The sequence below is a fragment of the Crinia signifera genome, chromosome 12 (genome assembly GCF_055691185.1).
Source record: "Crinia signifera chromosome 12, ASM5569118v1, whole genome shotgun sequence".
NCBI lineage: Eukaryota > Metazoa > Chordata > Amphibia > Anura > Myobatrachidae > Crinia > Crinia signifera.
In genome coordinates, this window is record NC_139228.1 from 25,135,012 (window position 1) to 25,149,973 (window position 14,962).

Consider the following 14,962-nt stretch of genomic DNA (forward strand, 5'->3'; position numbering starts at 1 on the left):
TTATCCATTAGAGAGAGATTTTGCGAGCCAACCTGAATTAGACCCTTAATGCTCCATTTTGACCTTTGGGTATCTTAGAGCCAAGTGCTTGATTTTACATTTTTGACATTCATTCCAACTTCTCTAGTCTGCCTAGATCCTCATACCATTGGCAATTCCACCATCAAAGATATTAAAAAACAATGGCCCAAGTACACATACCAGGGGTAACCTTATTCTCCTGTAAATGTACTCGGTTGAAATCGGTACATCTGTCAGACCACACTTAGGTCTACAGTCATTAGGTCGACCCCACTAGGTCAACTGGCAGGAAGGTCGACCTGACTTAAGGTCGACATGGGCCAAGGTCGACATGGCTTAAGGTCGAATTTGCATAAAGGTCGACATGAGGAAGGTCGACATGGGCTTTTCACTGTTTTTTGACCCGAATGTCGACACAGTTGGCAATGAGAATCGGACCCTCGCATTGCTCGCTTCGCTCACCATGCTTTGGGCACGGTGGCTCGCTTCGCCCGCCACAGCTTTAATAACCTTCTCCACGCCCTAGTGGATGGTATGGCATGAAATACCGCCTGTCGGCTCAAAAAACAGTGAAAATCCCATGTCGACCTTTATGCAAATTCGACCTAAGTCATGTCGACCTTGGCCCATGTCGACCTTAAGTCAGGTCGACCTTCCTGCCAGTCGACCTAGTGGGGTCGACCTAATGACTGTAGACCTAAGTTCATTCTAATAGATGACTGCTTCCCACTCGGTTTACTACACTTCTATTTTCTATTCTGCAACCAAGATTTATCCATTTAACCATCTTCGTATCCAATCCCAAGCTTTCCAGTTTATTTAGTAGCTTGCCATCTGAGGCAGGGACAAAAGCCTTATTGAAGTCTAAATAAGCTACTGTACCTCTATGGCCTTGAGTTACCAAATCAGTAACATTTGTTTGTCATGATCTTCCCCAGTAAATCAATGCTATTTTGGGTACTGTAAATTGCTGTATATCAAAATGATCCAGGACTATTTTTTAATAGTGTTCCCATTATTTTTCCTTCTTCTGATTTAAGGCTGACTGGTCTGTGTTAGTTTGCCTTTTCCTTGCTTCCACTTTTATGCAGTGGGACAACACTTGCTCTTTTCCAGTCCTCTGGAATTAATACTGTAGCTAGTGACTGGTTAAGCAATTCTGTTACCTGCACCCCTTTAAGCTCTTTAAGTATCCTTGGATGTATTCCATCTAGGCCCATTGATTAATCCACTTCCCTTTTTGAGTGTTCGGTTAGGGTCTTCTCCTCTATAAAAGTACCTTGTATTGCTTTCAGACCGACGCTCCACTGCGCCACCCAATATTGCTGGTTCACTGCTGCAGTCTGAACAGACCACACATGCAGGGTCGCACTGGGACTTTTATCAATGGTTCAGTCCTAGTGTGACCCTGCATGTGTGGTCTGTTCAGACTGCAGCAGTGAACCGGCAATATTGCCGGTTTGCTGAGGTCATGAGGGTGGCGCAGTGGAGCGGCGGCGCGTCATCGGGGGGCGGGGAAGGAGGCAGCACTTAGAGCTGGCGCTGCTCCAAGCGTTGCCTCATCCATAGTGTGAACAAGAAATGAGTCACTCGACCAAGTTTAACCCGTTCACACTGCATAGCACCATGGCAACGAACCGGTATGAACGATTATTTTTTAAAATGCTTTTATTGAAAAAGTGTACAATAAAAAACTAATTGAAAAATCTGCGAAGTTATTGTTCTAATTATAAGAGAAGCATGAAAATTACATCATACATGTTTCTAAGACACTAACGATGTGTCACTAGGAAATCTTATTCATATCCGAATCAAATACAAAGATTAAAAAGAAAAATGAGAGAACTGAAAACGGAATTGCTCGCCCCCTCTTGCCCCAAAATGACCTGTCTTTTCAGCATTCTATTTTATATAGGAAAAGGGAAAGTCACAGATTAATTGGTGGATTATTATACACCATAGGGGGTCATTGTAGTGTTGGAAAGAGAACTATGAATCTGGGATTTACGGGCAGTGGATAGCGTTGCTATGTAACTTTCCCGCATATCAAAGAATTGTTCAACCTTCACTCCCCCCCCCCCCCCCCCCTTGTCAGCCATATTTGTAGAATGGCTTTATACACTGCTGCACCCAATGTCTGCAATAGCGCCCATCAGTTATATGAAGGATGGATTTTTGGGGGGCTTTGGCTGCATTTCTACTAAGCCATGGACGCTGGGGCTTCGGTGCGGACAGAAACGCTACGAAAAGCTCAGATTAGTGTGGATAACGACCGTGACAAACCACATAAAATACCTGGCATGTCAATCATTCTGCGTCAGCTGCCTGATTAATGGTGCAGAGACCAGGGGTCTTCTGGTTATAGGTACCCGCCCCCTGCCCAGCGCTCTCTAGAATAACCCTGCAGGCAGTAAATGTGAGGCATGTGCTTTTGCAGGCAGGGAGGGGGGCACATTGGCACTATCCTTTTTTTATAACGTCGCCTTGGTAATAAATGACTGCGCTTTTAATATCGTAAAACATAATAAAAGACAACGTGCCAAATCCGCCGCTCTTTTATCTTATTCTTGTTGAGAACAATGTAAACGTGAAATCTCCATATGTGAATATCATTGGTAATGACTGTGTCTAACTGCAGCATCGCTTTTTCGAGAGGAGGATAATAAAGAACAGACCTAGAACAACAATGAATCAGACGTCTTTCAAGGCTCACGTTAATTAGGATTGAAGATGATATACTGCATGAACCAAACTTCAAAGATGTCATTAACATATTTGCCCGTTAGAAAGTTCGGGACAATGCTTTGCTTTAGTTTAAGCAAATCCATTGAATAAGATGACTTATTGTATGATGTGATTTGTTAAATCACCGAAGTGAAGGCTTTTGTTTTGTGCGCCAACTTTGTAAAGAACAATGGTAATTGTTTTACATTTTCAAACAACTTTCTCCCTGTAGGGATTTATGGGGTCAATTCAATTAGGGACGAAGGGGGCCGATCTCACCCCCAGACTCACTGATTTATGTGCACACTCCTACCGATGGGGCTGCAAACAGACATCAGTTAGACTGGAGCTACTGTAATTGCGGCATATAGATCCATGTACTCGCAGGGATGAGAACATCACTCCTAATTGAATTGCCTTTGGATTCAAGGTATTAGCGTTTGTAAAAATAAAAACTGGTTCAGTCATAAATAATAGTAATAATAATAATAATAATATAGTTTAAATCTAATTGCAAAAATCTGCACGTTCACAAACTCGTACCCTATTATATTCACCCCTATGTTCGTTTTAATCTTTTACATGGCAACCGTTTGACTATCAATAGATGTGTGAATTGGGATGTATTTGGCATACTGGCACTCGGGATGCTGGTAATTGAAGTACCGGTGCCAGAATCCCAACACTGGTCAGAATGCTGATACTGAAATCCCGACGTTTGGCATCCCGAATGCAAGAACGCCGGGGAGTGATAGGCTGCAGCATAGGGGGTAAGGTTGGGTTTAGGCACTACAGGGTTAGTTATGTTAATGGTGTTACGCGCACCCCTTTCAGCTCTTTATGCTTCTGGGAGCAGGTGAGGGTTCGGTACTAAGAAGGGAGAGTTAGGGCTAGACAGGAACGCTGCAGACCAGTAATGCACATGCGCATATAAGGGCTGGCGCAGATGCAAAATGTGGCGCCTTCAACCACATTGGTATTAGGCCCTTACTTTTGGTTTCAGCCACTTCATTTAAAGGGGCAACAATAATACATACAAAACCAGATTTTTAAATCCAGCGCTCAAAACACAGAAGACGCTGTGGCTTTCAAAAGTCTGCTTAGTAAATATTGGCCTTTGTCTTTAACTTCTACAAACCTATACAATGCAATAGCATTATGCTCCTGCCTGTCACATGTGTCCAGACTTACCCTATCAGGACCCGGGTGCCGGATGGGGTCCCGACAGTCGGGATCCCGACAGGCATTTACCCGACGTCGGGATCCCGACTGTCAAAACACCGACAGCCGGGTTCCCGACGGCCGTCGGCTATTTTCCCTCGTGGGGGTCCACGACCCCCATAGAGGGAGAATAGAATAGATGGCTCGCTTAGCGAGCCCGCAAGGGGCTTAGTTGTGCTCACCATGCTGTCTGGGTCTGGCCAGTCTGGATCCCGACGTCGGCCTAATGACTGTCGGGATCACGACTGTCGGACCCCTGTACCACACCCTCAGGAGCCTTATATAGACACAACGCTCCACTTGGGGGTACAGTGGCCAGTGCTCAGTTACACCATTTCCTGTCTCTGTATGAAAACAGACAAAAGGGGCAAAAATGGTAAAAAAAATCCCATTATCTAGTCTAAAAGACGCGTGTACATACATGCAATTGTATAGGTGATAGAAAGCCTACAACTCACCAATATTACATCATATCCCTAAGACATCATGCCCTCCAACATGACCCATTCCATTAGGTACAAAATGCTCTATTCCTGGACTTCCTTACCAGTGGCAGTTACAGAGGAGGGACTCCAGCACAGTCCAAAATTCAAAGAGGGGGGAACACATCAACTGCCAGTGAGTCCAGGACAGTGATGTTTGAGGTGGCAGTAGGTGTGGCTCCCCTTTTGAATATTGGACTGTGCTGCAGTCCCAACTCTGTAACTGCCACTGGCAGGGAAGTCCAGGAACAAAGCATTTTGTACCTAATGGAATGGGTCATGTTGGAGGGTATGTGACATGCGATTAGAATGTAAATCACCCATATTTTTATTATAGAATAAATGCATTAAATGTGCATATGTTTAGTAGCACATTTGCCACCCTGCTGAATCCGCACGACACTCACCACAGTTTCGGGCAGTGGGATCTTGTTCCCTAGCCTATACGGGAGCAAGTCGGCCCGGGGGAAGGGTGCGAGTCGGACTGCCATTGACGGTGTTTAAATGCCCCAAGAACAGCAAATCACCCCATAGGCCATTAATTGAATTCCCCCATCTGGTTACGTTTAAAATGTATGACCTTTCCCAGGTCTGAGACTTCCAGATTCACTGGGTACTGGTTGCCTGGATACCGCAACACACACATAGGGCGGTATTCAATGAGCCTGATTCGCCAGGTTTTTATGGCGAATTTGTGCTGTTTGGCGAATTTCTGACAAAAACGGTGAATCACCCTATTCAATGACCACATGGCGAATACATTTGAAGGTTTTTTTCGCCATGATTCACCGAGTAGCAATCGCTATCTTTTTATGGTGAAGTGGAATGTGAACTTTTAAAATAAAGTGTTTTGTTTTTTACATTTGGTGTCAAAAAATCAGGAATTTTATTCTGAGGAGGGGCATGCTATTTTTATTCATGTGCTGTAAGCACATGAATATATATTTAATTTTAAAAATAATATTTTTTTTTTTTTTTTTTTTACACAGCAGCCAGCAGGGGGCGCCGGAGCCGAGCCGCTCATTACATATTCATATATTCACTGCACGATCATTACGATCGTGTGTAGTGAATATACGCCCCCCTGCTGGCACCCCCGGGGGGGGGGCAGCCTGTGCTGCCTAGCACCCGGGGAGCCCACCTAACCCCCCACAAAGGTCTGGGCTAGGCAGAGAGACTACCATCTCTCTGCCTGGCACCGTCCTCAGGCTCCCTGCGGCAATCGCCGCAGGAGCTCATATTCGCCAGTCAGGGGCTCGCTGCCCTTGACTCGTTGAATACCGGAGCCCGCCGGCTCCGGAACGTGGCAAATGTGCAGCGAATCCAAAAAAGGATTCGCTGCACCTCGCAGGTATTCACATTGAATACCGCCCATAGACGTTTCCATTGGATTGGTCAAACTGGTTTGTTCTACATAAATCTGATTAGTATCGTTGCTCATGTACAGTATGTGTCTAATTAGGTTTCATTATCTACTCTTTCCAACAAACTTGTTTACAAATTAAATAGTTTGGGCTTAAACTCTGGGTCAGCCAACATCAGAAGGTTGTAATTTGTGTGATGATTATACGATAGAAATATGATACAAAGTGTCCAGATTGGTTGTTGTTGCCAAGTTAATGTAGGTTATTATGTATTAGACTGTGGAGAAAAAACCCGGGTTTGCAGGCGGTGTAAACGCTCCCATTTGATATTACCAGGGTCGTGAGACCTGCCATTTCAATCTGGGCAGTGGCGTAACTACGAATTGGGCGCCCCCCCGCCGTTAATGGGGGCGCCCCCCGCCGCACCCCCCGCCCGCAGCACCCCTCGCCCGCAGCCTTACCTGTCTTGCTAGTCCCGTCCCGGCTCCCTTGCTGGCTTCATTCTTCTGCTAGTGAGACGGACCAACACAAAATGTCCGCCCCCATACAGCAGACAGTTTCAGAGAACTGTCTGCTATATGGGGCGGACATTTTATTGTGGTCCGTCTCACTAGCAGAAGAATGAAGCCAGCAAGGGAGCCGGGACGGGACCAGTGAAGTCAGGTAAGGCTGCGGGCGGCAGATGGGCGGACGGGAGGGGACTAACTATAGCACCACAGCCCCCCGGCGCCCACACATGCACAGCGTGTATGAGAACACATCTGTGTTGACACCTCATTTTGACCAGTCTTCCATATGTTATGTAGTACCATCGTATAGCCTGCAGGAGTCACTGTTTCTATAAGTCTTTATGAAGGCACATTGGGGATACAGTCACTCGTTCGACCCTATTTAGGTTGACCACTGTAGGTCAACAGGGATTAGGTTGACACCTGAAGATAGGTCGACATGGCTAAGGTCAATAGGGTTAGAAGGTTGACACAAGCATAAAGGTCGACAATGGGAAGTTCGACAGTCAAAAGAATGACATGAGCTTTTTACGAGTAGACATGTGCCGACAGGCGGTATTTCATGCTCTACCATCCACTAGGTCGTGGTGGGAGAATAAAATAGTGTGCCGAGCGCAGCGAGGCACCGTGCCCGACGCTTAGAGAGCACAGCGAGCCATGCGAGGGGAAGCGGTACACTTTGATGGTTTCCATGTCGACAAGGTTGAGTGCTCTGAGTGCAGGCTCTTTGCATCGGGCCGCTCTGAGTGCAGTCTCTTCGCATCGGGCCGCTCTGAGTGCAGGCTCTTCGCATCGGGCCGCTCTGAGTGCAGGCTCTTCGCATCGGGCCGCTCTGAGTGCAGGCTCTTCGCATCGGGCCGCTCTGAGTGCAGGCTCTTCGCATCGGGCCGCTCTGAGTGCAGTCACTTCGCATCGGGCCGCTCTGAGTGCAGTCACTTCGCATCGGGCCGCTCTGAGTGCAGGCTCTTCGCATCGGGCCGCTCTGAGTGCAGGCTCTTCGCATCGGGCCGCTCTGAGTGCAGGCTCTTCGCATCGGGCCGCTCTGAGTGCAGACTCTTAGCAGGGGGCTGCTCTGAGTGTTACCTGGAGTTATGGATGGAACTGGAAACCCCCAGGGACTGGTTCCTTTGTTAATCTTCCTCCCACATTTCCCAGCACAGAAAGTCTTTTGTTTGTCACTCTGAAGGAAAATGGAGGAAGATTGCAATCACATTAGCATTAATACAACAACTTTCCCTGAATGGAAACGCAGCAGGAAATCTCTGCTAACCTGCGAGAATACAAGATGAAATGGAGAAACAGCCGTCTTAATTTACTTTTATTTTCCATGACATGATCCTCGGAGTAAATGACAGATTATGTGCTGAAGTGGTTCCTTTTATACTGATGTTAGGGAACAAGGTGCCATGCTGTATACCCTTCCTATGTACCCCTGCATACTAGGCCTTATGTAACAGCGACATAGTGACACATGTGTCATGCTGGGTCACATAGCGGCCTATTAAAACCTCTTTTATACTAAAATCCCAGATCCGAACTGGTATTTGGAAGACAGTTCCAAGCCAGGTCGGATCCCTGATTTGTTCTGTTCGTTGCCAACCCGCAGTGTAAACAGGGGTGGCTCTTGGAGATGACATCTCCAAGCGCTGGGACTGCCGATCGCCACCCTGGGGCCCAGGACCGCCATGCTGGGGTCAAGCAGACAGCAGTGGACGCTGTGTGCGCCAACTGCCCAACCTCTACACTGACCGCAGGATGCTGCAGTCCAGAGTTTGGGCTTCCCCATTGCTGTAAACAGGAGCCAGGTCGGATGACCCGGCGTACCCGTTTACACTGCCTCCCACTACCTACCCCTTTTACACGGACGCTGAGCCCAGGTTTTTGCCTCGGTGTAAAAGGGGTATAATCCTTCTCTGGCAGGACACCCACACCTGAATCTATGGGATGGAAGTTTGTGGCCACAGTGTGTAAATGTTTCCTCAAACTACTTCTGGTAAAGTGTTAAAAAAAAAGAGCTGGAGAGGAAGCGTGAGACCAGAAAGATCAGTAACTTCCTGCAGCTCGCTCCAAACTGTGAAGTTACAGGCTGGGGTTGAAAATGACAGTTAGGAGCTGATTGGCTGCTGAGTTATCACAACACCAATGTAATACATTTCCCCCCAAAGTACTATTGCCCAAGACACTTTGCAGTCATTGCACTAAACCAGGGGTACCCAAATCCTGACCAGTGGGCCCCCAATCGTGCATGTTTTCCAGGTCTCTTCACAGAATGACAAGTGAAATATTTAGCTCCACCTGTGCAGCTAATTAAGAGTGCATCTGTGCCCCTGCTGGGTGACCTGGTAACCGTGAGCTGTGGGGGGCCCAGTATGTAGACCACTGAACTAAACTGACTCTGCACCCTAAAATGTAACCGCTAAAAGTTATTTTTTTAATCGTGCACAGATGAAGTCTTGGAATGACTTAACACAAGCTGACGATATACCTAAATACGCCTTTTGGCGCTGCCTCGCATATATGAAAGCACTCATTATAATATATAATGATGACCTTCATTTTAATGTACCTTTAATACCGAAGTAACGTTAGTATATCTATGATGGCAAAGACGCAACTTTGCATTACCCATACAATTTGGGGAAGGGTGCAGGGGCGTTGAAGATTGCTCGAACTACCACCACTTCCCAACCATGGCCAATCAGAACACTTCTGTAATATACAGCGCAGTTACTGTACTAATTCTTATGGTTGTCTTTGTGAATTACAGATTCCGATGGGAATGTGTGCCAGAGCAGCGAGCTAGTACCAATCATGCTGACCATGCACGGGTTCCTGATTCCCTCAGCGGACCTGCTGAACAAGCTCAGGAAACTATATCCTTTGCTGCAAAATACATGCATAGGACACATTTTTCCAGACCTGCGATGATGGGTAATTCCACAGTTGTTTGTCTCTACCCTGACCCTGTAATGAGAAAATGAACTGTATGCACTATAGTTTGCATTGGCAAACACAGGGGGGGGTTCCAGTTGCCTGGATATCCCCCTTCTCTGCAGCCTGGCCAGCAGCCACTACATGCTGTGTAAAGGCCAGAATAGAGATGCTGCATAGGCCAGTGGCGGCAGATTTTACCGCTATGTTTGGGAAAGATTATGGCTTATTACATGCTGATTATGCAATTTTTTGGTCTGGTTGGTCCTGAAAATACCTGAACAGTCCCAGGGACGAGCGTTTAATACCTGCGTCTGTCCCCGGGAATCGCAGAGCTCGGACAGCTGTGTCCTTAGTGCGAGGAGAGGAACAGACACGAGAAGTAAAGCACAGACTGGGAGGTAGTTGGAGTGTGCGGTGCCGCGTGAAGCCGAGATCTTATTGTTCCACTCGTTTGTGTTCCAGTCTCGATGTACTGTAGTGCCTTCTGCACATGTCACTGGCAGGTGCTTATACATGTGATTAACAGAGATCCAATAACAAGTGCTCTAATATGGAATATAAAGGAAATAACTCGATAGACTCCACACAAAGAGCAGAGCATGTGTGTCACGGATGTCAGGCATGTGCTGCTGCTGGGGCTGTATGTACAGTAACTACGGTTCCTGTGGGAGAAGCAGAACCTAGCAACCGATAAATTACTTCACTGCTTAATCTTCAGCGTCTCCTAGAGAACCGGCAGTGACCTCCGTTACAGTATAGAGAACCGCATATATAATATATATATATATATATATATATATATATATATATATATATATATATATATTGCACTGCGTTACAGTACAGCGAACCAGGGATGCACTGCATTACAGTATAGCGAACCTGCAGTGCACCGTGTTACAGTACAGCGAACCAGGGATGCACTATGTTACAGTATAGAGAACTGGCAATGCACTGTGTTACAGTATAGAGAACCGGCAGTGCACTGCGTTACAGTATAGCGACCCGACAGTGCTCTGCGTTACAGTATGGAGAACCGGCAGTGCACTGCGTTACAGTACCGCGAACCAGGGATGCACTGCGTTACAGTATAGAGAACCGGCAATGCACTGTGTTACAATTATAGAGAACCGGCAATGCACTGCGTTACAGTATAGAGAACCGGCAGTGCACTGAATTACAGTACAGAGAACCAGGGATGCCCTGCAATACAGTATAGAGAACCGTCAGTGCACTGTATGAATCAGTGATAAAGTCAAATCAGCTCCTAACTGTCCCTTTTTAAACCCAGCCTGTTACTTAACAGTTTGGAGCCGATTGGCCAGTGATACAGTACCAGGCATTATGGGGCAGATGTATTAAGCCTTAACAAGAGATAAATGCAAGGGTTACAAAGAGAAAAACATCCGGCCAATCAGTTCCTTACTGACTTTTTTCAAACACAGCCTGTAACGTGGCAGTTAGCAGGTGATTGGCTGGACGTTTCTCTCTCAGTGGGCGGGATTCTCTAATAAATGCGGCTGCACATCGCCGGCATTCACATAGTTAATAATCGCATATGCACTAATATATGCGATTATTAAGGCAAAGGACAGCTCTTGCGATAAGAGCTGTCCTTTGCGTTGTGGTCGGCGATGTGCAGCGGGTCCCCCCTCCCTCCCTGGACCCGTACCCGGCTCCGCTTAGTCCTCTGGAAGAGGTGCAGGGAGGAGGAGATCACTAGTACGGGCAGCACAGCAGGAGGCTGCACGGACACAGGTGTGGGGGGGGGGGGTGGCGCAGATCGGCGTGGGGCGCGAAGGGAAGCCCATAGGCTTCATGGGGTTACGCCATCTAGAACTGATGTAACCCCCCGCAGCGAAGCCCCGGCGGCGGGGCTTTGCTGCATATAATTTTTTTTGTCTGCAGCATCTCCCCCTCTACCACCCTTGCATTTATCTCTTGTTAAGGTTTAATATATCTGCCCCTTTATCACTTCTCCTCCCTCATCACTGCTTCATACATCTACCCCTGAGTTACAGTATAGAGAACTTGCAGTGCACTGCATTACAGTGTAGAGAACCGGCAATGCACTGCATTACAGTATAGAGAACCGGTAGTGCACTGCGTTACAGTACAGAGAACCGGCAGTGCACTGCGCTACAGTACAGAGAACCGGCAGCGCACTGGGTTACAGTACAGAGAACCGGCAGCGCACTGCATTACAGTATAGAGAACGGCAGCGCATTGCGTTACAGTATAGAGAACCGGCAGCGCACTGCATTACAGTATAGAGAACCGGCAGTGCACTGCGTTACAGTACAGAGAACCTGTAGTGCTCTGAGTTACAGTATAGAGAACCGGCAGCGCACTGCATTACAGTATAGAGAACGGCAGCGCATTGCGTTACAGTATAGAGAACCGGCAGCGCACTGCATTACAGTATAGAGAACGGCAGCGCATTGCGTTACAGTATAGAGAACCGGCAGCGCACTGCATTACAGTATAGAGAACCGGCAGTGCACTGCGTTACAGTACAGAGAACCGGCAGCGCACTGGGTTACAGTATAGAGAACCGGCAGCGCACTGGGTTACAGTACAGAGAACCAGCAGCGCATTCCGTTACAGTATAGAGAACCAGCAGCACACTGCATTACAGTATAGAGAACCGGCAGCGCACTGCGTTACAGTATAGAGAACCGGCAGCGCACTGCGTTACAGTATAGAGAACCGGCAGCGCACTGCGTTACAGTATAGAGAACCGGCAGCGCACTGCGTTACAGTATAGAGAACCGGCAGCGCACTGCGTTACAGTATAGAGAACCGGCAGCGCACTGCGTTACAGTATAGAGAACCGGCAGCGCACTGCGTTACAGTGTAGTTGATACTATACATTGCATCTGAAGCTATCGCTAATATTACTCAAAACATAGAGGTCAATATACCAAGTCTGCTGATCAGTACAACTGCGGCTCCATATATTCCAGACTTGTGTAAGCCTTGTAGTCTGTTACGCTGTGCTATCTGCATAGGCATATACCATTGCTTTACCTTAACTGACTTTCCCAACATATGAGGAGTCCCTGGAGAAGCGCTCTCTGATGTTCTGCCTCAAGATCTGCTACTTTGTAAGGTACAACGCCTGCTTTATGTCTCATGGTATTGCCACCCAACAGTCATGTATAGACTGCGCTCTCTCCCTGTGGCCCCGAGTGTTCTAGGTCTTACCAGATTGCTTCAGCTCTTCCTTGCCCTTAGGTACTGGATCACAGAACTCTGGACTATGTTCAAGGTGGACTCACGTCTCACTCAAACCATGGAGGAGTTCCAGGAGATGGTGCAAGCGCAGGGGGAGGAGTCACACTGGCGCCTCCTTGACATCGCTCAGATGTGAGTGATCAGGAAATGGGCGTGGAACGCGTAAAGTTCTTAAGTGATCGCAAAATGTTTTTTGACCTTTTTTCTTTTTTTAAATCACATCTAGTAACTCTCGGGACTGGTCTCGTAAACTGACCCAGAGAATAAAACCCAACTGCAGCAAGAAGAGGAAAGTGTCGCTTCTGTTTGACCACCTGGAGCCGCAGGAGCTCGCGGAACACCTGACTTACCTAGAATTCAAATCATTCCGCAGGATTTCTGTAAGTCTCGCTGGGTTACTTATCTACACCTTACCCTGCAATACCTGCTCTCGCCCCTGTCAGTGCTGTGACTCATGTCCAAAATTACACACTATAGGATAATGGGGTGATTCTGGTGGTAGCGGTAAGCTGCAAGTATCGTAGCTTACAGAGCACCAGAGATCCCGTCCCACCACCATCGCCGATTCCCCTCGTTAACATGCAAGAAGATGTGCAATAAAGACACATCCCCTCGCATCTCTCTGCAGCAGGAGAAATCAATCGATGGTCACCGACCATCGAATGATTTCTTTTGGCTTCCCAAATAAAAGTCAGTTTGAATTGACATATTTGCATGTGCCTGCCCGAAGACAGGACAGGTGGCCCCAGGCCCGCCGCAATCCTGCAAACGACTAGGCGACTATGCAAGTCACCGAACTTATTCACAAAGGGGAGCTGCAAATGCGATTAAAAGACCCAAAACATCGGGACAGGGCCGAACTTGCAGTAATGTGAGATCAGAATGACCCCTTTAGTGCACATAGAAGAGAGTATGGTATAACTTACCGACAGTCGGGATTCCAGCGGTCGTTTCTCTGACATTGGAATCCTGACTGTCAGGAGTCCGACAGGGAGGCGAGTGCATTGAAGCCCCTTGCGATCCAGTCTGAATCAGACCCTAAGTTAGGGATTGTCTACACACTTCCCTTACAATCCTTCTATGGATGTGACTGTTATGCTGCTTTCAGACCGCATAACTGGCTTTGACCCTGTATTTGGAAACGTTTCCAAAAACGGGTCTGCCAGATAAAACCCCTTTCACACCGCAGCACTTAAACGGTATATTACCGTTTAAGTGCCGATTTTTTGACACTGGCAGACCCGTTTTTGGAAACTTTCCAAATACAGGGTCAAAGCCAGTGCAGCCTTCAGCCCTCCCCTCCGTGCAGCTCCCCCCCCCCCCCTCGCGTGTCGACCGAGAGCATGTCGACGCCCCCCGCGCATGTCGACGCCCCCCGCGCATGTCGACGCCCCCACCCCGCGTGTCGGCGCCCCCCCCCCCCCGTGTCGACTTACCCCGTGCCGGTACCTCCGTTGTGGACTACAGCTCAGTATGCTCGAAAAGCACTTATGAAAAAAGTGTCTTCCAGAAAATGGCTGCCCCATAGGAAACCCTGTTTAAAAAAACTGTCTTCCGTATGGGGGGCAGCCATTTTCTGAAAGACACTTTTTTCATAAGTGCTTTCCGAGCATACTGAGCTGCAGTGCCGGGAACCACAACGGAGATACCCTGTTTAAAAAAACTGTCTTCCGTATGGGGGGCAGCCATTTTCTGAAAGACACTTTTTTCATAAGTGCTTTCCGAGCATACTGAGCTGCAGTGCCGGGAACCACAACGGAGATACCGGCACGGGGTAAGTCGACACGGGGGGGCGCCGACACGCGCGGGGGGGGGTCGACACGCGGGGGGGCCGTCGACACGCGCGGGGGGCGTCGACACGCGCGCGGGGGGTGTCGACACGCGCGGGGGGGGCTCCAGTGCTGTGAATACTTAATGAGCGCTCATTAAGTATTCACTGTGCTGAATTTAGGACCCAGCTCATTGGCTGGGTCCTAAATACCGTTTCTGAGCCGATTTTTGCGCTAAAATACCGGTTCAGAAACGGGTAGGACCCTGCATTTTAACCGGTTAGAAAAAACGGCATTTTCTAACCGGTTAAGTGGGACTGGACCTTTCAGACCGCACACATTACCGTTTTAAAACGGTAAAAAAACGGCAATTTACCGTTTTAAAAGTGCGGTCTGAAAGGGGCATTACTGGAAAGCTTGGTTTAAACTGAGATACTGTATATAAGAAATGTTGGACAGTAGAAATGTTGGACAGTAGAAATGTTGGTTCCATTCTTTCCTTTGTTTCCTTCAGTTTTCTGACTATCAGAACTACATTGTGAATGGTTGTTTAAAGGATAACCCCACTATGGAGCGCTCAATCAGCCTCTGCAATGGCGTTTCTCAGTGGGTCCAGCTGATGGTTCTGAGCCGGCCAACTCCCCAGCTCCGGGCGGAGGTTCTGACCAAGTTCATTCATGTGGCTCAGGTGAGCATCCCCT

General features: G+C 47.9%; 1 protein-coding gene across 4 annotated transcripts in view; it reads left to right on the top strand.

Annotated features, from left to right (window-relative positions):
- Nucleotides 1-14,962, top strand: part of RASGRP1 (RAS guanyl releasing protein 1) — a 93,057-nt gene that overhangs the window by 68,993 nt on the left and 9,102 nt on the right. For all 4 annotated transcript variants that reach the window (XM_083167762.1, XM_083167761.1, XM_083167760.1 and 1 more), the window contains 5 exons: nucleotides 9,089-9,194; nucleotides 12,305-12,367; nucleotides 12,493-12,624; nucleotides 12,719-12,872; nucleotides 14,776-14,949. In XM_083167762.1, the coding sequence (XP_083023888.1) occupies nucleotides 9,089-9,194; nucleotides 12,305-12,367; nucleotides 12,493-12,624; nucleotides 12,719-12,872; nucleotides 14,776-14,949 (629 nt within the window). The remainder of the gene's footprint in view (nucleotides 1-9,088; nucleotides 9,195-12,304; nucleotides 12,368-12,492; nucleotides 12,625-12,718; nucleotides 12,873-14,775; nucleotides 14,950-14,962) is intronic.